The sequence below is a fragment of the Spermophilus citellus genome (genome assembly GCF_964194105.1).
Source record: "Spermophilus citellus genome assembly, chromosome: 7".
Taxonomy (NCBI): domain Eukaryota; kingdom Metazoa; phylum Chordata; class Mammalia; order Rodentia; family Sciuridae; genus Spermophilus; species Spermophilus citellus.
The window spans coordinates 63,015,305-63,038,121 of NC_138188.1; the positions used below are offsets into that span (position 1 = coordinate 63,015,305).

Below are 22,817 nucleotides of genomic sequence, written 5' to 3' on the forward strand. Positions count from 1 at the left end.
TTTGCTACATTGTTTTAATTTCTTACATGTATGTGTGTATATATATATGTATATATATATAATATTATATATATAAAATGTTTCACATATAATGTGAAGCTTATTTATTTTTCACAGAAATAGTAAATACAATTTCTGCTAAGATTTGGTAACACTTAAATATCTAGCTTGACTACGCATGTGTCCAAGATGCAAAACAAACTGAAACATTACCTGTTTTATAAACGCATGTAAATCTACATCATTAGAATGAAGAACTTAGTCATAACACAGAAAGTTTACCTATTCCACTTTAGGTGATATATAGAATTATATTTCATGAATTGTCTTAATATTTATGGATTTTAATAAAAACTTCATTTAAGAAATCACTGTTAAGATGGTTCATTAGAATGGCCTCCAAGATTAATTCCTTCAAAAAAGTCCATTCCAGGGACTCCTTATCTAGTCCCATTTTGTTCTGCTGGTAGCTGAGAGGGCTACAAGCCACAAGCAGTTCCATTTAAAAGGGTTTGTGTGGCTTAACACACTTGCTTAGGTTAGGAGGTGAGGAAACCAAAAGGCAAGAAGATAAAGAGAAGTCACAGGAATGTGCCAAGCCGCTTTCACAGAAGGATTACATGAGCTCCCTCACTGAAGTCCAAATGTAATGAAATGATAATGAAATGTGGGCAACATGTTGAAATGACAGCAGAAGAGAAGGTTTTCATTAAATTCAGACAAAAGGGAAATCTTTCAATAATGATGCCAAACCAGATATCCAAAGAGCAGGAGCCAGGACTGAAAAGCCACAGGTGCCTGGTAAACGTGCAATGTGAAATTGCAATAATCAACCAAATCTAGCCATTGAGCATCTATTTTGTACTCAGAACAGTGTTAGGAGATGTAAGAAAATAAGTGGAAGTGGAAAAAGTAGAAGACGAGTTCTTTTCCTTATGCCACAAACATGGGAAGAGACAAAAATAAAAGATTAAGTGTTTGAGGAAACAACTAGATACATGACTAATGCTCAAAAAGCAAGGAGGCAAGAATGACTGGGGATGTCTCTGGAGAAGACCAAAGCTCATCTTTGCAACTGCATGTCCACAAGAAGCAACTGCAATGGCCAAGAAGAGAAGGTCTCACCTCAAGGAACATTCCTGAGAGAAGCAGAGCTAGGACACACACAACACATGATTAAAACAAATATTTAAAAATCCCAACAAGTTAAGAAGAAAAAAAGATGTGTGGTAAAACAGCAAAATTCACCCTACTATGATCAAAGGAGCTGGTATAACCAGGGCCAAGACAGTTTCCAAATGACCAGTGGCCAGCCCTAGCAAGGTGATGCTGGAAAGGCACATTGCCATTATTATTCCCACACTCATAGAAGAAGATATTTTTAAAAGCCAGTACACTGAAGATCAGTCAGATTAAGGGGTCTGCCCAGAATTCCAACTCCCACCTCTCTAGCTTAGCAATGCTCTAAACTTTTAGTCTTAGGTTCACTTTGCATTCTCAAAAATTACTAAAGAATTCAAAATTGAATTTTCATTTTGGGGGGATGTGTATATATGTAAATATAGTCTATAGGTGTACATACATAATAGACAATGCCTATGCACATATATATATATATATATATTCATCACATTACAAATTTGAACTGATTGTGAAAACACAAGAATACAAAAACACATATTCCCTGAGCCGTCAGAGGAATGATGTGATCATGTATCATGCAGCCTCTAGAAAGCTCCACTGTATACTCCTACGAAAACAAGAGAATCCCTATTATGATGAAAATGTTTTGACCTCTCAGATTCTCCCAGAGGATCTCAGTGTCCCAAGGGTCCACAGTCATAGTGTGAGAATTGTTATCTAAATCTCAAGTCTATGCTTAATTTTCGGAGACCAGATGGTGGTTTGTCCAGTGAATGACCTTCACAACCTGGCCCTGATCTCCCTTGACTGCCTCAACTCCAACAACCTTTGCTGTGAACTCCCCCAGATAGCCAAGCCAACCTCAGTAAAGGCACTGTGAGTACTCAAATCTCTTTGCAGGCACTCTTGTTGTGCCTTCTGCCTGGGATGACTTCCTTCTCCTCCTAGAGACTCTCACTCCAGCTCTCAGGACTGAAATGTCATCCACCGCACCGCAGCTCAAGGAGAAGTGATCATTTTTTGCCAACAGCACTTTGCTTTTACCTGTGCTTCATTTCACCGCCTTCAGTTGTTTCCTGGTCAGTCAATAGTATGTCTGCCTCTCTTTCTTAATGAGCACCTGCCCAGCAGTGAGCCCTGGTGGGGAGGATCTGGACCTGCCCTTAAAAAGCTGAGTCTCCCTGAGGTACTGGGGCAAAGAAATGAGGTTTATTAATATTTAATTCTTCATGCCTAGCACCTGAAAGTGGTTCAAAACTACTTATTTGCTTTGTCTTATGCCTTTAAAATGGGTTATTATTGGTGATAGGACTGTGGGTGGTACTCTATTCTGCATTACATTCTTTTAAATATAATAATGTTAAAGCATTGATAGCTTAGCCACATGTAGAAAACACTCGTATGTGTGGTATACAGCTGTATGTGTTCTATATACACATCAAGGCTTTAAGTTATTTAAGCCATTAACAGCAACAAGTAGAGCTATCCTCAAATGTACAGTGATACTTTCTACATCATCTGCCATATGCACATTTTTTTTGGTCATCTGTAACTCACATATATTTGTATTACTTTGGTTCTATCTTCGCTTCCCTGGTGAAAGATTTCAGATCTTCTTTGTGTCCCATTTCCTGACTTCCTCATGGAACATTTCTCATTTTATGGCCATGCAACTTAGGATCTTAACATTATAAGCAAACCTAGCTTTTTAACTTTGCAGATCTCAATTAACAGAATATTCTCTTGGAAACAAACACATCTCTCGCTCTCTCTCTCTCTCTCTCTCTCTCAGCGGCCACCAGGGAGCCAAATTAGCTGGTTGCCTTCATAAAGTTCAGCAAAACATTTGCAGGGAAATGTTTCCCTACAGATGGAATTCAAAATGGATAGTTCTGTAAAGGATTTTTATCTCCTAGAAGAACCAGAAAAACAGAACATTTGAAGTAGTGACATGACACAGTAGTCATTACTAACAAAGGGCTTTCCACCCCTTGTGCAAAATCTGAACTACTCATTTCTGCGTGAACACAGAAGCTTCCACAGAAGGGAAAAGAAAGAATGGGTTGGACTTATTGTTTAATTGGCCGCAAGCTGGAGACTTGCTTTTCTGCTTGGCTCATGCTGTGCTATTACCATCAGCCCGAGGTAATCATTTCAGCAGACTAACCTCCACCGGTTGCTGCCCCCTCCACAAGACCCACAGGCTGTCCCCTACCCATCTCTGCAGGCTTCCCAGCTGGACCTCCCTGTCCTCTAAGAAGGGCTATGGTCAGAGTGGCATCTCTGCTCCGGGAGAGCCAGGCTTCTTCATTGAGATGCAGGTAGCGCTCCCCATAAGCAAGGGCTGCAGAGCATCATTAAAGTGGTGGGGAGACAAACAACACTCGTGCTGCATACCAAGTGCCATCCCATTTAACTGAATCATTTTATTATGAATACATTCTGGGCTGCCACTGTGAGCCACTGGTGTAAAATACGCTGGCAAAATGGATCTTTGCTAATTACGTTTCATGCATATTTCAGAACTTTGCACTGGGATACAGGAGAATGGTGCTCATAAAAGGGAATTTTACAAGCAGGTTCACTTGCATTTGGCTCAAGATTCAAACTAACTGGTAACAAAGATAAGTTCAATTACTTTACACATTGTGTTTGTTTTAGCTGGAATGTTATCATTCCTTGTAACTCTATCAGTGCTGCTATAGTCACTGGCGGAAAATGAAATCCCTCTTTTAATTCACCTGGGCACACCTTGTAGCAGAAGAGTACATGATCGCTAAATCATTTCCTCTCCACATTTGTTTTTGCTAGATTTGTCTTCAGTGTGAGGTTAGGATGAATTAAGGAAATGAGTGGCTGGTCTTGGAGAGGTGCTAGGAGAGAGACAGAGCAGGAAGCATGGTTACCTGCTTCAGGAGCGAATTATAAAGAATGCAAGTGACTGGTTTCTGGTGGCTTCTCACTCTGTTGTTGGCTTCACTCTCCATGGCCAGCAATGCTAGCTGGTTATTAAATGAGATGAAAAGTCGTCCATGGGCTTCATCAAAGTGGAAGAGGCATCTGAAGTCCTGACTTTTGGGGAAAGAACAGGCTATTCTCTGGATGGACAGTTGGTGCTGAGTATCCCAGAGTCTCAAAACCTGGATGAAAAGGGATAAGATCCTATGAATAGGTCAAGAATAATTCTAATTTTTTTAACCAATTTCTTTTTAGCTCACTCTAGACCCGAGGCATACAGTTATTTCCTCCACAGTACCATAATTGGTTCCTACTTCTGTCACAGCACATATTATTCTGTCCTTCAGTTGCCGGTTGAAATATCTACTAAACAGTAAACTCCTCTAAGGAAGGGATTGTTTTATCCCAGTCCCTGAAACATGGCTTGGCCTGGAGCATGTGCTTATAGGAGGTAAAATAGTGCTCTCCTAAAGAGGTCTGTGTCCTAACTTCCAGAATATATGAATATGTTATTTTATAAAGCAAAAATAATTTTACAGATTTGATTAGATCAATAACTTTGAGGTGAGGAGATTATCCTGGATTATTTGGGTGAATCCAATGTAATCAAGGGTCTTTAAATGTGTAAGAGAGAGGCAGAAAAAGAGATCAGCATGATACAGCACAAGGACTCTGCCTAGATTTGTTGGCTATGAAGATGGAGAATGGGAGCCATGATCCAAGAAAGCTATTAAAGCATGAAAGTAGATTCTCCCTGCAGCCTCCAGAAAAGATCACAGTTCTGCTGACACCTTGATTTTAGCCCAGCAATAGCCATGTCAGAAATCTAACCTAAAGAATACAAAAATACTATAAATTAGTGTTGTTTCAAGACAATGAATTTATAGTCAGTTGTATTCATGGAAAATGAATATAATTATTTCTCTCTCTGTGTATTTAGATATCCATGCATTTTTTGGTGAAATATAATAAATGGCATTAAATGAAATCAAATTCAAATAAACCAGATATTAGAGTCTTATACAAACATGATCAATGGATCAATGGATAGTAGAGGACAGACACTGAATGCCTGCTCAGAAGAAAGGCTGCTTTAAATTCAACAGATGCTAAATAACCATTTTTCCTATATTTTGAGTCTCTTAAAGTTCCCTTTATTCCCTGAAGGTAAGTTACACTAAGTTTATCACAGAAGAAAACTAAAGGAGCAGGTTTGGGGCACTAGTATGAGGTTATAAGTAATGGTGCCAAATTAGCATAGGCTAAAGAGGGGGAAAGAGTCAAAATAAATAGTAAAAAATCCCTCCAAAAGGGGTTAGCAGGCAAGTTTTAGGGTCAGACTTGTGGTTTTAACCTTACTACTGGTTCCTTACTTTAGGGTGACCTCTAGCAAGTTTTTTTTTTTTTTTTACTCTCTGAGTTTTTAATGCAGTGCTATAAGAATTGAATGGGAGCCCATGTTCATGTTTTAGCATGAAACTATACTGTAATTACTGTTTAATGGTGCTTTTTATTGTTATACTTATTTTATTATTATTTTTTCATCATACAAATATTTGAACCAAAGAGCGGAAAAGATTTATTCAAATAAACTATACTACCCAATGTGAGAATTATTTTTTAACAGAAAGACAGCTTCTGTTTAAATGAATATTATTTCATAAAATAGGCAACTAACAAGAGTTTTTAATCTATTTCAAATCATACATTACTTTGGAAAAAAAATCTGTTGAAAATGATAGCTCTATCCCCCTGACTGAATACTGATACCCAGGTTAACGTTATTTTATATATAACTTCTTTGAGTACACAACCACACCCCTCACATACATATCGGTAGGTCCTGGGATTCAAGATAGCAGCTCCCACAGTAACTGTTTTAGCCTGTTTTGCATTGCTGTGACCAAGAAACCTAGGTAGAACAACTTAGAAGAAGAAAATTTATTTGGGGCTCACAAATTCAGAGGTCTTAATTCATAGAAGGTCAACTCCATTGATCTGAGCCCAAGATGAGGCAGAACATCATGGGGGAAAAGGACACAGTATAGGAGAGCTGTTTAGATCATGGCTGGAGCTCAAGCTCATAGTGAGGTCAGGGAGCAGAGGGTGTGGGGAAGGGTCCTGTGGAGAAAATACAGGGAATGCCAACTCTGATCCACCTCCTCCAGCCACACCACACCTGCCTGGAGTAGTTACTACCCAGTCATTTAGTTTCAATATTTCAAATAGTTTCAGTATTTCCCAAAAGTTCAGTCCAAGTTTCATCTGAGACTCAGAGCAAACTCTTTGCTGTGAGCTCCTATAAAATCAAAAGCAAGTTACAAATATTCAACATACAGTGGCACCAAGTAAACATTCCCATTCCAAAAAGGAAGGAAAAGGGAGGGTACAGAAAGAAAGGATGGGACCTACCAAAACCAAGCTAGTCAAAGATGTCCCAGAACTCTTTCTGTAACTCCACATACAGTGTCTAAGACAAATGGCTATGAGAAGTTATTTCCAAAGGGTTTGGACAGACCCACTCCACTTTAATGTTTGTAACACACATGTGCTTTCTTTTAGCTTGGCTATCTTCACAGCCAGCAGCTTGTCTTGGCAGACAGTCCAAATAGCCAGTATCTTTTAATTCCTGGGGTCTCCATTTCAACTTGGGCTTCACCCTCACAATGTCACACATGGCCCTCTCAGAAGCAACCTGGATTTTGACCCCTGCTCTCCCAAGCTTTCCTTTGAAATTCAGGTGGAAGTCTTCATGATCCCTTAAATTTGGCATCCTGTATTCCTGCAGAATCAGCACCATGTGGATTATGCCATTAAGGTCTGCTGCCAGCTCACATGATACCTGGGCTCCCTGGAATCATGGCTGCAGGGGCCCCTGAGTGACTGCATGGATCAATATGGTGAAACAACTTCCTAGACCGCTCCCCACCATGTGAGTAAGGCATCCCCAATATGTCTTCTCAAAAGGAATTTTCCTTCTACATCCTTGAGTTCTCATAAGTGTGGTCTTACAAATTCCTAAGATACCCTCAAGGCATCTTTCCTTTTATCTCTGTGTAAAGTACTTAGCATTTCTTTAGGGACTGTAATCTCTTCAACAAGCACAGCTTTATTGGCCCCAACTTTATATGCACTATTCCAGTCAAACTGAAAATTTTGAAAATCCTTTAGCTCTGCTTTCTTCTCCCAATTCTCACAAGAAACTAGCTTAAATCTGCCAAAAATATGCAGGCCACTGACTAAACACTATGATGCCTTGAAATTTTCTCCGCCTGATTAATGACTCCATCACTTTTAAATTCAGTCTCACATAGTCTCAGGACATGGGCAAAATGTAACCAGCTTCTTTGTCAGAATACAGCATGAGTGGCCTCTAGTTCAATTCCCAAGAGAGTCCTCATTTCTCTCTGAAACAAGAGCACAGCCCCCAGTCCAACCAGCATTTTAGTTTTCTGAGCTCCCCCTAGAATCATCCATTAAACTCTGCTTACAACAGTCTGAAATCTGCATTTCCAGAGTTTCCCAAATACTCCCACAAACCATTTCCAAAGGATTCTGAAACACATGGTCAGGTGAGTCACAGCAACTACCCCACTTCTACAGAACCAATTTCTGTTTTAGTGAGTTTCCGCATCACTGACCAAAATACCCACAAGAACAATTTTGAGGAGAAAAAGTTAATATGGGGATCAGTGTTTCAGAGGTCTTAGTCCAATAGGACTGAAATGGATGGCCAACTCCATTGCTCTAGACCCAAGGTAAGGCAGCACAGCATAGAAGAAGAGCCCAGCCCAGTTGCTCAGCTCATGGTGGTGTCAGGAAGCAGAGAGAGAGAGAGAAAGAGAGGGAGGGACCACAGGAAAGATGCACCCTTTCAGGGCATGCCCCCAGTGACCCCTCTCCTCCAGTCATAACTCCATGCCTATAGTTACCACCAAATAGGATGAACAGATTAAGTTACAGCTTTCATAAATCTAATTCCTTAACCTCTAAATATTCCTGCATGAACAGGAACTTTTGAGAGACATCTCATATCCAAATCATAATAGTAATTTGTAAATATAGTCACCCAAGGAATCTCTTCTACCTTTTGATTTTATCCTGTCTTTTTTCACCTCAACTTAACTCTCCTCTTAAACTTCTTCTCCAGAATAAATGACCCCAGTCTCTTCAGCCATCTTAATATCAGTTTACAGATTTCACATCTTCCATCATGGTAGCCTCTAGATTCTCTCTGGCTTCATTTTTGTTCCCACTTTCTCTGCAGGGAAGAGTGGTCATGCAGACTTGTTTACTTTTAAAATCCATGGTAAGGATGTGTTCTTTGTATAAAATCAAATATCACCAGAGGGCTTTTAACCCAACCTTATCTCTACCCTAAGTCTCACTTCTTGGAGACAGTCTTCTTTAACTCTTCCAAGGTTATGATTTTCTCCATAATAACACTAACAAATATCATCGTGTATGTATGTATAGAAGGGGTGTGTGTGTGTGTGTGTGTGTGTGTGTGTATGTTGTCCTTAGAAAAACAGTTATACTCTTTTTCTGCTTTTCATATCCCTCCGTTCCCAAGCTGAATATTTTAAGATTATAATTGGTTATTATAATTTTAAATAAAGTACTTAAAATTGTTGCACCACTAATTTAAGACATTATCTCTGAGTACCTTAGGGATCTCAAGGATCTTTTTTTTTTTTTTAAGAAAATTGCCCAGAACTGAGCCAATATTTCAAGTGAGTTTTTTGTTTGTTTGGGGGTAGGGGTATACCAGGGATGGGACTCAGAGGCACTTGACCACTGAGACACATCCCCAGCCCTATTTTGTATTTTATTTAGAGACAGAGTCTCATTGAGTTGCTTAGCACCTCACTGTTGCTGAAGCTGGCTTTGACCTCACTATCCTCCTGTCTCAGCCTCCTGAGCTGCTGGGATTACAGTTATGCACCAAAACCCTCTGTTCAAGGGAGGTTTAACCATTACAGAGCCTATGACTTTTTCAAAGCACCATAATTTTGCATTGGCTAGTAAGCTACTTCATCCTGCTTTCCAATTGCCTTGAGATTCTGATTGGCCAAAGCTCTAGATTTTATTTTCATGAACAAATAAGCTAGCCAGATATCTAACATCCTGCCTTTAAAATCAGTATGAAGGTTTCTGAAAGGCTAGGAATGAAACAATTATATGACCCAGTTATACTACTCCTTGGTGTTTCTCAAGTGTTAAAGTCAGCATGCCCATAGGGTCATACACATACCCATGTTTTTAGCAGTGAAATTTATAATATTGAAGTTAAGAAACCATCCTAGCTGTCCATGCATGAATGAATTCATAAAGAAAAAAAAAAAATATATATATATATATATATAGAGAGAGAGAGAGAGAGAGAGACAGGGAGAGAGAGAGAGAGAGAGAGAGAGAGAGAGAGAGAGAATGGAATTGTATTTACTCATAAAGAAAAACAAAAGTATGTCCTTTGCAGGAAAATGGGTGGAAGTAGAGAACATCGTGTTAAGTGAAAAAAGCCAGATTCAGAAAGTCAAAAGTTATGTGTTTTCTTTCACATGTGGAAGCTAGAGACAAAAGGAATGAGCCAGGGTGGGGAGGTGAGAGAGGGGTTGCTCCTTTCTATAAAGGAAACCAAAGAATAGAGAAAGGGGATCAGAGGGAGAAAAGAAAGGAGGGAAAAGGGAGAAACTGGGGAATAAAGTTGACCAAATTATGTTATGTACATGTACAAATATATCACAATGAATTTCATTATTAGGTAAACTTATAATGTGCCACTAACTCTTATTTTTTGAAATAAGATTAGGAATTTTCCTAGTTTTAATCCAAGATTGCAATATGAACAAAATCATTTTGAATCAAATTCAATTATATTGACAATTCTTGCTTGGTTTTTCCAAATATACCACAGGACACAGCAAATGCTGAATAATTACTTTTTAATTTGTTAAAATTATGGCTTACCAAGTCACTATTTTTTTTATTCAGTTTATTGATGTAAAGGTTAGTTAGGATAGATCCAAGAATGTAGCACTAAAAACAAAACAAAAAAAAAATGGCCTTATTTCACATAGTTATTCAACCTGTTCAAGATCTCATATAATCCACAATGAAATTTTATGGGGTGTTATGGTTTGGATGTGAGGTGTCCCCCAAAAGTCCACGTGAGATCATGCAAGAAGATTTGGAGGAGAAATGATTGGGTTATTACCTTAACAAAAGCAGTGAATTGATCCCTGATGGGATTAACTGAGTGGTAACTAGAGGCAGATGGGGTGTGGCTAGAGGAAGTGGTTTGTTGGGGGCATGGCTTTGGGGCATATATTTGTATCTGGCAAATGGAGACCTCTCTCTTTCCTTCCTTCTCTTTCATCATCATGTGAGCCACGTTCCTCTGCCATGATGTTCAGCCTCACCTTGAGAGACCCGAGGAATGGACTCTGCTATCTACGAGTTGAGCCCTCTAAAACCATGAGCCCTTAAATAAACTTTTCCTCCTCTACAGTTGTTTGCTCAGGTCCTTTTAATCATAGTGACAAAAATGCTGACTATAACATGGGGCTTCTTCAAATATCTTACAGAAATATTGTGCTTCCTATATAGAATAATCCCTTTCTCTACCAGCCCTTATCCAATGAGGTTTGGCCTGATTCCTGTAAGACAAACAGGATTACCAGTCCCTCTAAAGACAAAAATATATATTTATAAAGAAAAATTGGTTTCCTTGGCACAAATATTTTATTAAAGAACTTGTCCTGTTTTTTTTTTCATTGCTTAAAAAATTGTTTTAATTTAAAATGTTCTGGCAGCACCCCAAGAAATCTTTATCTCAAAAATATAAATTCTATAAGAACAAAGACTTATAAATAAATATACTTCAAGGTACTATAAATATAAGTAGAATTACTAAACTGTTCTTCTGAATGCTATATCCATAAGATTAGAAGATTCTATATCAGTCTCTATTACTTATGTTCTTAACAATATTATTCAAAATTCTGTCTTGTTTGGTATGGGACCCCTCCTAAGAAATAGAAACTAACTTCATGTCAGCATAATAATCTGGGGTATAGATGAGTATAGTTTAAGAGTAGCTCAACAGTATCAGTAGACTATAATTTTACCAGAATCAACTTCCATTTTATTTTCAAGTAATTGAGTATTTAAAGTATTGGCTTTAACATTTCATTGGCATTTAATCACGTAAATTAAACTAAAAATTAAAAAATATATGAACTATGACCTCTCTGTTCTACAACAGGTAACTTCTTGCTATTAGCAATTAAAACTAGAACTATTTTCATTGGAATGTGTAAATTAATTAATTTTCCTTAAAATTAATTCATATCATTCTTCTGTGACATCCTAAAGTCTCTCCATTACTAATCCCATTAATTCAACCTTCCATCATTAATTCAAAAGTTTTGTCTCTTCTGAGAGTCAAACAACAAGGTTGATATGATGGCATCAATGCTTAAAACAATGTTCCAAGGCTGAGAATGTAGCTCTGTGGTAGAGTGCTTGCCTAAAGTCAGTCCCCATTACTGAAAAAAAAAATTAGCATACTTTTAGAAATTATGTGATCATGTGTGATCTACCATACATTTTTCGGTTTTCCAAATACTACCATATTCTATACCAGTGGTTCTTAAATTTGATATTAGAAATAATCTACAATGCTTTAGAAAACACCTATGCTTGGGCCCCCATCCCAGACCAATTAAATCAGAGTCTCTGAGGATGGGGCTCAGACATTAGTATTTTTAAAATACTTTCCCCTGGTATTTCCTTTGTATTAAACATTTAACTGCTCTACTTGGTTTTAAGGTCAATGCTAATCTCCTTGTGTAAGAAATCTTTCTCTCAGCTTAATTTGTAAAATCACATGCCTTGGCTTTAAACCAGATAACTCTACTCCTCTTTCCTAATCAGTCTATATCCTTTTAATCACACAAAAGAACTCATATTACTTCAGTTTTATTAATCAAGCCCTTTGACAAAATGTCACTTAGACATCTAGTTATTATTTGAGAATTATGTGTTCTACCCAACTTTTACAAGTTCGGAAAGGACCATATTTAATATCAATTTTCATTCTAAATCTTCTAGATGTGTTTTTTTTTTAATTCTTAGTAGGAAAAAGAGATTGACAAACTCCTAAGGTTAAAAACTACAATTGAATAATGGTTTTTTTTAAATTTTTATTTTCCACAAATCTTCTCTAAACTGTGCTGCATCTACTTACATCAGGATCTTGCGATGTCTATTAAAACTCAGACTTACCAAGTCAGGTCCTTGAAAGGGCATATTTAGGGGGTTCTCCATTTCAGGTCCTCTTTTACATTATCAGAATAGATTCCTATGCTCATGGTTTTATATTAAGGCAAAATTTAGATTTTTCAACTAATAATGACATTTTTCTGCATAATCTTTATCCTATTTCAATATTAACCTTTTAATGATGAAGGATTATAAGAAAATACTATATTATTTACACAACAAGAACTAGAAACTAATGTACTGAGGCTGCATGTACCTGGATGCCATTTTAATCCTGCTGAGATTTGTAAGCTTAGGTATGTGATTTTTGCCGTCCATTTCTTTACCTTTCTGATAAAGAGACCCTGCCAGCTCTGAGATTCTGTCAATTCTGTCTGGAATGTAGTGAAATTGCTCAATCCATTATCTAAATATTTCAAAATAACAACAATTCAAACAAATTCAGAAGGGTGTGTTGTGAAGATTGAATTTTAGCATGTTTGCAGTGTAGCTCTGCTGCAGAATCCTCTGCTCCCTCCAGAGACAGAATCTCCATTATTCATCCAGGCATCATAAAATTATAAGAAATAAATAAAATAACATTAATTTGGGGTTACAAATATTACATTTATAAAAGGGTAACTTAATAGATAAGTAGGGGCATGAATAGATGTAAGTACGGATAGAGAATCTGTTTTCAGTGCACTTTTAAAAACAAAATCCTGTCTGGAGATGCAGCTCAGTGATAAAGGACTTGCCTAGCATGCATGATGCCCTAGGTTCCATCCCCAGGACCTCACACATAAATCAACATTATTTACAGACTGACAACATATCAAGTTTAATCAAAAGTAGTTAGAATACAAAAAAAAGATTCATAGTTTCTTAATAATGACATAAAAGTGAAGGAGAAGCAGGAAATAGATTCACTGGCTCTATTGACAGGAGACTTGCTTGGTTTCATCAAACATTTACTAACTCCTGCCATTCTGTAAGAGACAAATATAAAATTATGATAAGAAAAAAGAGAAAGAGGCAGAAGGGTGTGTGTGAATTGCAAGAGGATTTTGAGAACAGCAGTTCAGCAACCCAGCTCTCCAGGAGTAATCCACAGAACTGGATCACCCACTTGCAGATAATAGGATAACTGGAACTGAAGGCACTGTATGTCCTGAATACACTGTTATGTATTAACAAATCTATTTATTCAGAATTTAAGCCTTCGGTAATCCACAAAAACATAATCAGTAAATACTTAAAGGCAATTTTGTTTGACTTGATATATATTAGCAGAATTCTTCTACTACATAGCTCAACTAATACTTTTACCTCAAGTCACAGAACAGTTCTTCCTTTAAATTATGTCCCAAGTTTTCAATTTTGTAAATATTTCAATAAAATTAACAAAGGCATATTAAAATGGGTGAGAAATCATAATATAGAGTTGAGATATCTTTTATTATTATTAAGAATGAAAATTCAGATTGCCCTATAAATAGGATACAAGGAAATATCTTTTATGTTTATAAAAGTATCTTTTATATATAAAGTCATCCTATAAATGGGATATTGGGCAAGTACAATATCTGGGAAAATGGGATAAAAAGGATTGAGAAAAATTTTTATGACTCCCCCACCCCAAGGAATGTCATCAAATTTAGAGTACTAGTCTGAAATTAAAATCTTCTCCTCTGCTATTTATATTTCAACATTACCATGATATTATGTTTTCTTTATTTTCTTTGGACTTCTTTTCTCACTCAGATCAAGAAATGAGAGCTGTATATCTCTAAGACTCAATTTATATTATGTCTGTTGTGTATTCTACCACTGAACTGGAAAAAGTCAAAATATTTCCTAAAGCTATGAATTGTTCAACAGAAATCACATTGATTTCTCAGTTCCAATTTGATAATAAATTTAATAATGCCAACATTTCATTTCAGGGTATTTTGTTTCTCATAAATTAAATTGATTCTTTGCCATTATAATTATTCATATGACATCTAAAATTGTAGCAGAAATGATCCCATTTTTTAAGATTCTTCAACTTTTTCTTTTCAAAATCACAGTTCCATTTTTAAATTTTAAGTTCTTCCTTTTTACTCCCTTAGTATCTATTCTAACAACCTTGAAAGAAAAAAAAGTCAATAGTTTGAACTAGGAACTTTTATTCAATTATCATTGAAAGCTAGGTATTTGTAAAGTGCCTTTCCACCTCAAAGAAACACAGCTCTGAATAAAACATAATATCTGCTTCCTTGTTAGGCCTTCAGGGAGAGGAGACCATCTCCATGAGTCCAAAAGAAGAAAGAAAAAGCAACAAACTTAAAATGGGAACAGTGAAGAGTAGGCTTAAAGGAAGGACCTTTAACCAGTAGCCAAGCAAGTAGGGATAACTGGGCAGGAGATAGTGAAGCCAGGAGCAGCGGTTTCCCATGTTTACACTGAGTAGAAACAAACATACATCTATCTGTGAAACAGGCATATAATTTGGTTTTCAAAATGCCTACCCATCAACAATAATAAAAAGTAAGGTAACAATAAAAGATAACCAAGTCTCCATGAGGGAGAATTGCCAGAACAGCAGACATCAAATTTAGATATCAAGGACTCCAGGTATAAGAATTATTAGTAAAAAAGTATAATTAAGTTTAAAGGTAAAGAGCTAAAAGTCAGAGTCCTCAAAATGAATGAACAGCAAAAGACTATCCAAATTTATCATATAGCTCTAAATAAACCTAGTAGAGGAAAAATTTAGTAAAAATTAAGAATGAGGGACTGGGGTTATGGTTCAGCAGTAGAGAGCTTGCCTAACACATGCGAGGTCTTGGGTTCGATCCTCAGCACCACACAAAAATAAATAAATAAATAAATAAAATAAAGGTATTCTGTCCCTCTACAACTAAAAAATATACATTTTTAAAAAAAATTAAGAATGAGAGGTATGAGTTATGTGCAGTGTGGACACACTGCCTTTAGAAACACCTCACTCAGGTCAAGAATATAAGAACACCTCCTAAAATATGAACAAAAATCTGAACAAAGAAATGGGTGGGAAAACACAATGTTTTCAGAGAGATAGCAAATAAATAAATAAATGGGAAAATACTGGATGTGCTTTCTCACTATTTTAAAGCTGTCAAATACCACCAAACTCAATGACATTCCAGTCTGAATACTAATAGTATTTTTCATGGAACATAAATATTGATCCTAAAATTTACTTGAAAGAATAAAATGCTAGAGGATAAAGTTGAAAAAGAAGAACACTAAGTAGAAATTGACCTACCAGGTATCAGAATATAGAGTTAAATTATAGTAGTTAAACAGTAGGATGTGTATTGTGTGTGAAAAAAATAAGTTGGTAAATGTAAAGAATAAAATATATAAAACAAATTCATGTACATAGAGTAAATTCAGATGATAACAATGCCAATTTAAAACAGTAGAAAAGACAGGCTGTTCATAAATTATCTTGGATAGCCATTTACAGAAGAAAAAAAATATTTACACAAAAATAAATTGCCAAGTTAAATTTTTAAAAAATTACTGGTATAAAGTGTTAACAGAAAATAAAGAAGGACACTCTTACAAATGGAAGCATTATGGAAGACATTCCGAAGATAGACACAAAATCCAGATCCACAAAGAAAACCATTTCTGACTCAATTTCATAAAAATTAAAAACTTTTGAATGAACAAAGTCACATAAAGTTTTAAAATGTATGCTTGAAAGAGGTAAAATATTCTAATAAAAGCTGATCAAAAATTTTTCAAGCTACTACAAATCAGTAGGAAGATAGTCAAATTTATTAAAATAAGATAAAGTTCATGATCAATTAATGCATTAAAATCAGGAAATATAAATTAATATTTGAAAAACAAATTCATGCTAATTTTTTGCCCTTCAGATTTATAATAAATAAATAAATCAACACTGATGGTTTCCGTTCTTGAAAAGAACATGGGGAAACAGGCACTTTTAAACACCTCTGACAAGTATGTCAGTTGGTCAACACTTCTACACTGAATAGACAATATATAAGAAAATCCTATAAAAAAGTCACATGCCTATTGATCCAATCGCATCACTTCTAGAAATTTATCACAAAGAAATTAATTTATGAGGTCTTAAAAATGTGTAAATGTCTGTGTGAGTGTGTGTGTGTGTGTGTGTGTGTGTGTGTATGAGAGAGAGTCAATAAAGACTTAGGAACTATATATTTTAATCCATAGATGATTGAATAATTGAACCATGGCCATCCATATTATAAAATACTATGTAGTTAAAAAAAAAAAGGTTTATGTATATTCACACAGAATGTTATCCAAGAGATGTTACTTAGGAGAAAGTAATTGAAGAAAAGTATATTTCATGTGATACCATTTACATAAAAAACTAATAAATACTTCTCTTTTGTACACACACAAAGGACAATGTATATAACAATGCATTAAGTATTCAGTAACAATGTGAGAAGATGTACATCAACTATCAATTATTTCTTGACAGAGAAATTGACTTGAAGGGGAAATGAAAAAGAAAAATATTCACTTTTTGCACTATATGCGTCCTCATCATTGTAATCTTTAGAGGTGGGCTGGGGATATAGCTTAGTCAGTGGTACAGCATCTGCCTAGCATGTGTGAGTCACTGGGTTTAATCCTAGTACTGCAAAATAAAATAAAATAAAAAGAATGTAACATTTATGGGGGAGAATCAATCCCTTTATTCGTGCAATTTAAACAAGATGAAAATACTTAGCTTCTGGATGGGTGATAGAAATTGGGGTAGAGGGCTGTGTGGAGGGAAGAAGACAAATAGGTACAATGCAATCACCAACACCAAAGTCTGGCTTTGTATTTTCTTTGCCAACCACAGTTCTACAATATAGACACCAGGCTTTGGAAAAAATCAGAATCTCAAACAAAGGATTATGTTACAAACTGATCTGATTCTGGTGGCCAAATCAGGATTAGTAGCCCAGGAGTTAGGAGTAATAGAAAAGCTGGCTTCAGCTCATTGATTGGAATGTTAGACTCCAGCAGAGCGATTCCTCTTGGGCCTTGAAAATGCTTTCAGTCCCCTGGTGGTTCCTCCTTCAATTGGCCACATTACTGACTCCCAGCAGGGCCTTGCCACCAGTGACTGCCATTAAGAGAATCTGCTTAGGATTCCAAAATATAGTGCAACTGGGCTGTTATTCATGACACCAAGTTCTTTAGAAATAAACATTATTTAATCATCACTGGGAAGTGGCAATAGAACAATCTTCCAAAAAAAAGATCTAAAGTCTCAGATCATTTTTGGAAGAAATTATTTTAGATCCAAATTTCTTTGGTCTACAAATCCTCTAATTGAGCAACTCTTCAACCAAAACCTGATTCAATCAAAGGCTGTTTGAAAAAGAATGCTTTTTCATTTTCCCTGTTCTCTCACTTACCTCTAGTCCTATTTAAAAAAATTAATTTATAGCAATAAAGCAGAGGTTTAACCGGGCAGCAGAAAGTTCTGTGCTTTGTTGTAAAGACATAAGAACTGAGATTATCATGCATTTATCAAAGTGTAATGGATTCAGACTAATGTGAATGACAGCATGACAAGCTTTATTATGATGTAATGGTTCATAAGTCAAACCAAAAACAGAAGGACAGAACTGCTTTCAAAAGAGGCTAGGTGGTCTTAAAGTTGATGTCAGCTGTTCACAATCAATTTTGACTCTAAGGACATTGTTTTCACTTGCTTTTAAAGTTATAAAACCTTTCTTCGGGAACTCTTAATGGTAAAATATCTGGTATTTGTTTCATTTTTATGTTTGATAATGATTCATCCACTTAATTATGATTTATTGAGGACCTTGTATGCATATGACGCAATCCAAGTAAAACAGAGTTCCTAATTTCATGAGTCCTATCATTTTGTTAACAGTACATTAGTTCATATATTATATTCAACATGTGTTTAACACACTAATACTCGCTAGATCCTGGGAAACACAAAAATAAATTCAACAAATGATCCTTGCCTTCAAGCAATCAAAATCTAATGAAAGGTCAATGTACATACACAATGCTCCAGTATACAAGTTAGATGGCAAATTCAATAATGAAAGTTAAGACAATTGTGCTGACAGGTTTTAAATAAAAAGGCACAAGTAGATCCAACTAGGATATCATAAAAAGTTTTCACTTTGAGTTTCTTCACTACTATTGTTCACTGTAATGTGCCTTCACTTCAAGTGGTCAACAAATAATCACCGAATAAACACTACAGGTGTTCAGCACAGTGAGACACCAAGAATACAAGCCAAAAAGATCCTGACCCTGGTTAAGGAAGCACTCTACCACTTTAAGCACAGCATCACAAACGCTCCAAGGACACATGCAGCAGAGTGCATGGAGAGAAACACGAAAGTCTCCAGGAGAGACTCCAAAATGCCCGAAGCCTGGAGGATAGATGGCACATGTCAGTTAATGGAAGAGAGGGGACTAAAGACAGAAGAGCATGTTGCTAAGCCAAGAAAGTGCATGGCAGGAACAGCTGTTTGATGGAGTTCTACAGCACTAAATAAATGAAAGAGAAAAGCAGGAAGTGAAATAGGACTGAAAACAGGAGGAGAGCTTTTTATGAAAGTTTAAGAATTTTAGAGTTGATACATGGAGGATAGATATAAGAGCATGAAAACTTTTGTCTTGCAAACTACTATTAGAACTGAGGACAGACTGGAGTCAAACCAGTCTTAAAGTCAGCAGACATTTTAGTAATACTGCAGTGTTTTACAGGAAACAAGTCAAGATTTATAATAAGAGCAATGGCAGCTGAGATGGAGATGGGAGACTGACAAATGTGTCTTGTTGGTAGAATCAGCAGGAATTGAAGATTTATTGGTAAAATGGAAGGGAAAGGGAAAAGGTTTATATGATAAGTAACAAAGAGTGAAACAGTAAGTTTAGTAGGAGTTTTGGCTTAGGTGTGGCTAAGGAGTTGAAGGTGAATTTCCATATAAATATGTATATATAATTTACACATATTTGTATATTCAAACATTAATTTACACGTATTAAATTTATACTATATATGTGTATGCATATGTATATGTTCATATATGTGTGTGTTTATATGCTTGTCTGTGTGTGTGTGTGTACCCTTTAGCATAGAACAAAAATCCAGAGTCTCAGGGACTTTCCCCACTAAACTTATCACCCCCTTTTCTTACCATAAACAAGTATCTTGAAATCTATCACATTTTTAACTGGATCCTTAAGTCAAGCATTATACAAAATGGAAATTTTACAGAAGAATTAAAGATAATATTTTTAGAGATTAAAAAATTGACTTAAGTGGATACATACAGCAAAATAGTGTGCCCAGAATTCAACTTGGACTATACAGCTCTGGTGCCATACTTTTTCCACAATATTTAAAATATCCTTTCAAGGGCTTAGGGTACAGTTTAGTGGTACAGCATGTGCTTAGCATGGGCAAGGCCATGGGCTTAATTCCCAGCACCCAGATATACAAATAAAAACATCCCATCAAAACCATCAAATAGAAAAGAATTGTTGAGTATAATTGAAATGTGTTTCATATTCTCCAGATTAGCATTAATTTCTATTTTATTAAATCTCTTCTGTATCAAAGCAACAATAGCCACTGGCTATACCTATTTAACTGTACTATCTAACAACATTTCAATAAGACAAAAATTGTCCCCATTTTTTTTTCTTTGAATTAATGAGAAATTTGGAAACTCTTAAAATGTAACATATTGAGAGTCCAACAAAAGGGATTAAATCCATGAGTCAGTTCTTGGTTTGAACAAGATTTTAATGAAATACTTGTGTAGTTACCAAAGAACTATTTTTAAATAACCATCAATCAACACTTTTTTAAAATATAGATTTCCAAAGACATAGTAGTTAGTCAATGTATTTTAAAAATTAACATCAGCTCTCAGAGAAATTCAAGCCCCTTGAGAGTTTTCAGTAGGCATTGGGAAGGCAGAACTAAATTAATTGTACAATATTACTTACTTTATCTCTGGAGAAGCTGAAAAGTTGTTTTCTTTCAGCAAAGAACTGGACAGCTATTACACTGGCTGAGTGACCCCAAAGGACACCAACTGGTTTAGAAACAACATAGGGATTCCAAAGGCAAACTTTATTGTTAATGCCAGCAGTTGCTAATCAGAATTAAAAAGAAAAAAAAACGTAAAAAAATAGCATGAATAACCTTTCTTTTTTTGAATGAGTTTACACATATCTATGTTAGTAACTGCCTTCTGATGAACACCAAAGCACCCTTCCTTGTCTTGAAGGAAGGAAAGTCTTGCCATTGCCTAACTAAAATAGGCAACTAGACCAAGCTATGAGCCCTGGCAATAAAAATTGTAGAAATGGAAGAGCAGGAGAAAAAGGGTTTGCCTAGCAGAAAGGGATGTGCATGAGCCGAAAGGGAAAATATGGTACATCTTAGGAGCCAACCAGCAGCCTTCCCCAGCAGGGGACAGAATCCTTCCTAATCCTGAAGTTCCCTCTCTTCAAACTGGGCTGCCTAGGAGTGTAGACAGTGTTGGAGCTATCCAGGAGCAAGAACAGACTAGGGCAACATTGGAAGTTCACAAATTAATAAAATAGAAGGAAGAAATTATTTTCACAACTAATGAAATAATCAAGAATATATAAGAAAACTAGCATCACAAATGTATGTTTGTCCTATTTTCTTGGTAAAATAAAGTATTTGTGAATATGAGTTGGTTATATTCGGGGAGCAGTTCAAGATCAAGAGGTATAATACTTAATCAGGTGGGTGGAAACAATGTAACACTCTCTTTTGTTTCCCACTTTAGGATCAGCTGTGGAGCTGAGCTTATTCACCTTTATTTTTCCAGCACTGTGGCAAGTGAAAATAGTGATCAAATATACAGGAAAATAAATAACTAATCAGCTAATAAGTTAAATGGTTGATATTTGAATCCTTGCAAATCGATTCATCAACCACCCCCCTCAGCCCTCTATAATATATCTATAATACTCCTTTTAGATTTTCTGTTGACATTCATGGTACTTATTATCATGATTGTCAGCTAGTATTGTTGGGAATTTTAGGAATCCAATAGCTAATATCAATGTTTTTTTGATGAATGATACCTAATGAATGAGGACTAATATAACCTCTAGGCCATGAACATTCTTAATAACTAACTTGTCAATTTTTAAACAATACATATTCACCTCACATTTTTATAATGTTTGAACATTAACATATATCAAATATCAACTTCAGAATGTCTAGGTATTTTATTTAAATAGTTAATATCTGAAAGCCTTCATATTTCCTAAAATATACCATTTACGTCAAAAGAACTCTTCCTTAGTAAACTAAAGCTAAGCTCAATTTTTCAAAAATTGTATTCCCAAACGGCAAGCGAAAAACATTCTGCATTTTGCAGTTCTCTATTTAGCAGTGTGTGTGTGTGTGTGTGTGTGTGTGTGTGTGTTGTGCAATGAAACTGATGTATTTGGGTGCAACATTTGGTGGTGTTAGAAGGATAGCAGAATGGCAGATGTTGCACAAATTGTCTTCTTTGTCTATATCATTATGCACCCCCCACCAATTCTAATAAAAAACACTCATTAAAGCGTTGGGGTACTTTTTCATATTTTCACCCCAATGTAGTTTATATACACCACACATAATAATGCATCATTATCAGACATTCTCAGGCAATAAAATATGAGCTGTTCAAGTTGGTCTCTCTGGCAATAAAAGCAACAAGGTAGAGAGGCTCCGTGCATACAAATATGCATTCTAGACTATTTATGAGGCCCTCATAGTTATCATGATTTATTTTACATACCAATTAAATTGAGCCGAGAGTGGTAATCAAAAGCATGAACGCCCTGGGCAATGTCGAAGGATGTAATTTTAAAATGCTTTTTTGATTTCTCTCTCCAAGCCAGCACCACAGTATTTGTATTGCTGGTTGTACTGGAAATGATAGCATCCAAAGATGCATTATAAGTCACTGAAAAAAAATTAAAAAGAGGAAAGCAATCTTTAGCTGATTTTTTATAAGATATTAGGAAAATAGAACAGTGTAGGTTAAAAATTAAACTCATACTATAATGATGCAGCTCAACACTTAGAAAACATCTCTTTAACCTTTTCCCCACCTCCCATCAAAGAATTCACAGTGAGAAGTTGCAGCAAATTCTGCATTCAGAATTTCTTCCCTCTCTAGGGACAACTTAAAATATTTTATGGAATACATGGAAGGAAACAACATTAATCACAGTAATCATATGGGATGCTGGAGATGTAAATGAGTATTGACCAAATTCCCATGTTCTTCCTTCTGGGCCTGGAACAGACAAATAAGAGATTACCAACCATCTGCTGCTCCCCAAAGGTCCAGCTCATGCTCAAACAATGGTTTATTTAGATT

The 22,817-nt window shown here is 35.9% G+C and overlaps 1 protein-coding gene across 1 annotated transcript in view; it reads right to left on the minus strand.

Annotated features, from left to right (window-relative positions):
* WDR49 (WD repeat domain 49) overlaps positions 1–22,817 on the minus strand; it is a gene marked incomplete at both ends in the record, with an annotated part of 149,249 nt that overhangs the window by 65,899 nt on the left and 60,533 nt on the right. Inside the window, 3 exons of the mRNA XM_081300726.1 lie at positions 4,050–4,283; positions 20,404–20,552; positions 22,230–22,397. Of these exons, the coding sequence (XP_081156852.1) occupies positions 4,050–4,283; positions 20,404–20,552; positions 22,230–22,397 (551 nt within the window). The remainder of the gene's footprint in view (positions 1–4,049; positions 4,284–20,403; positions 20,553–22,229; positions 22,398–22,817) is intronic.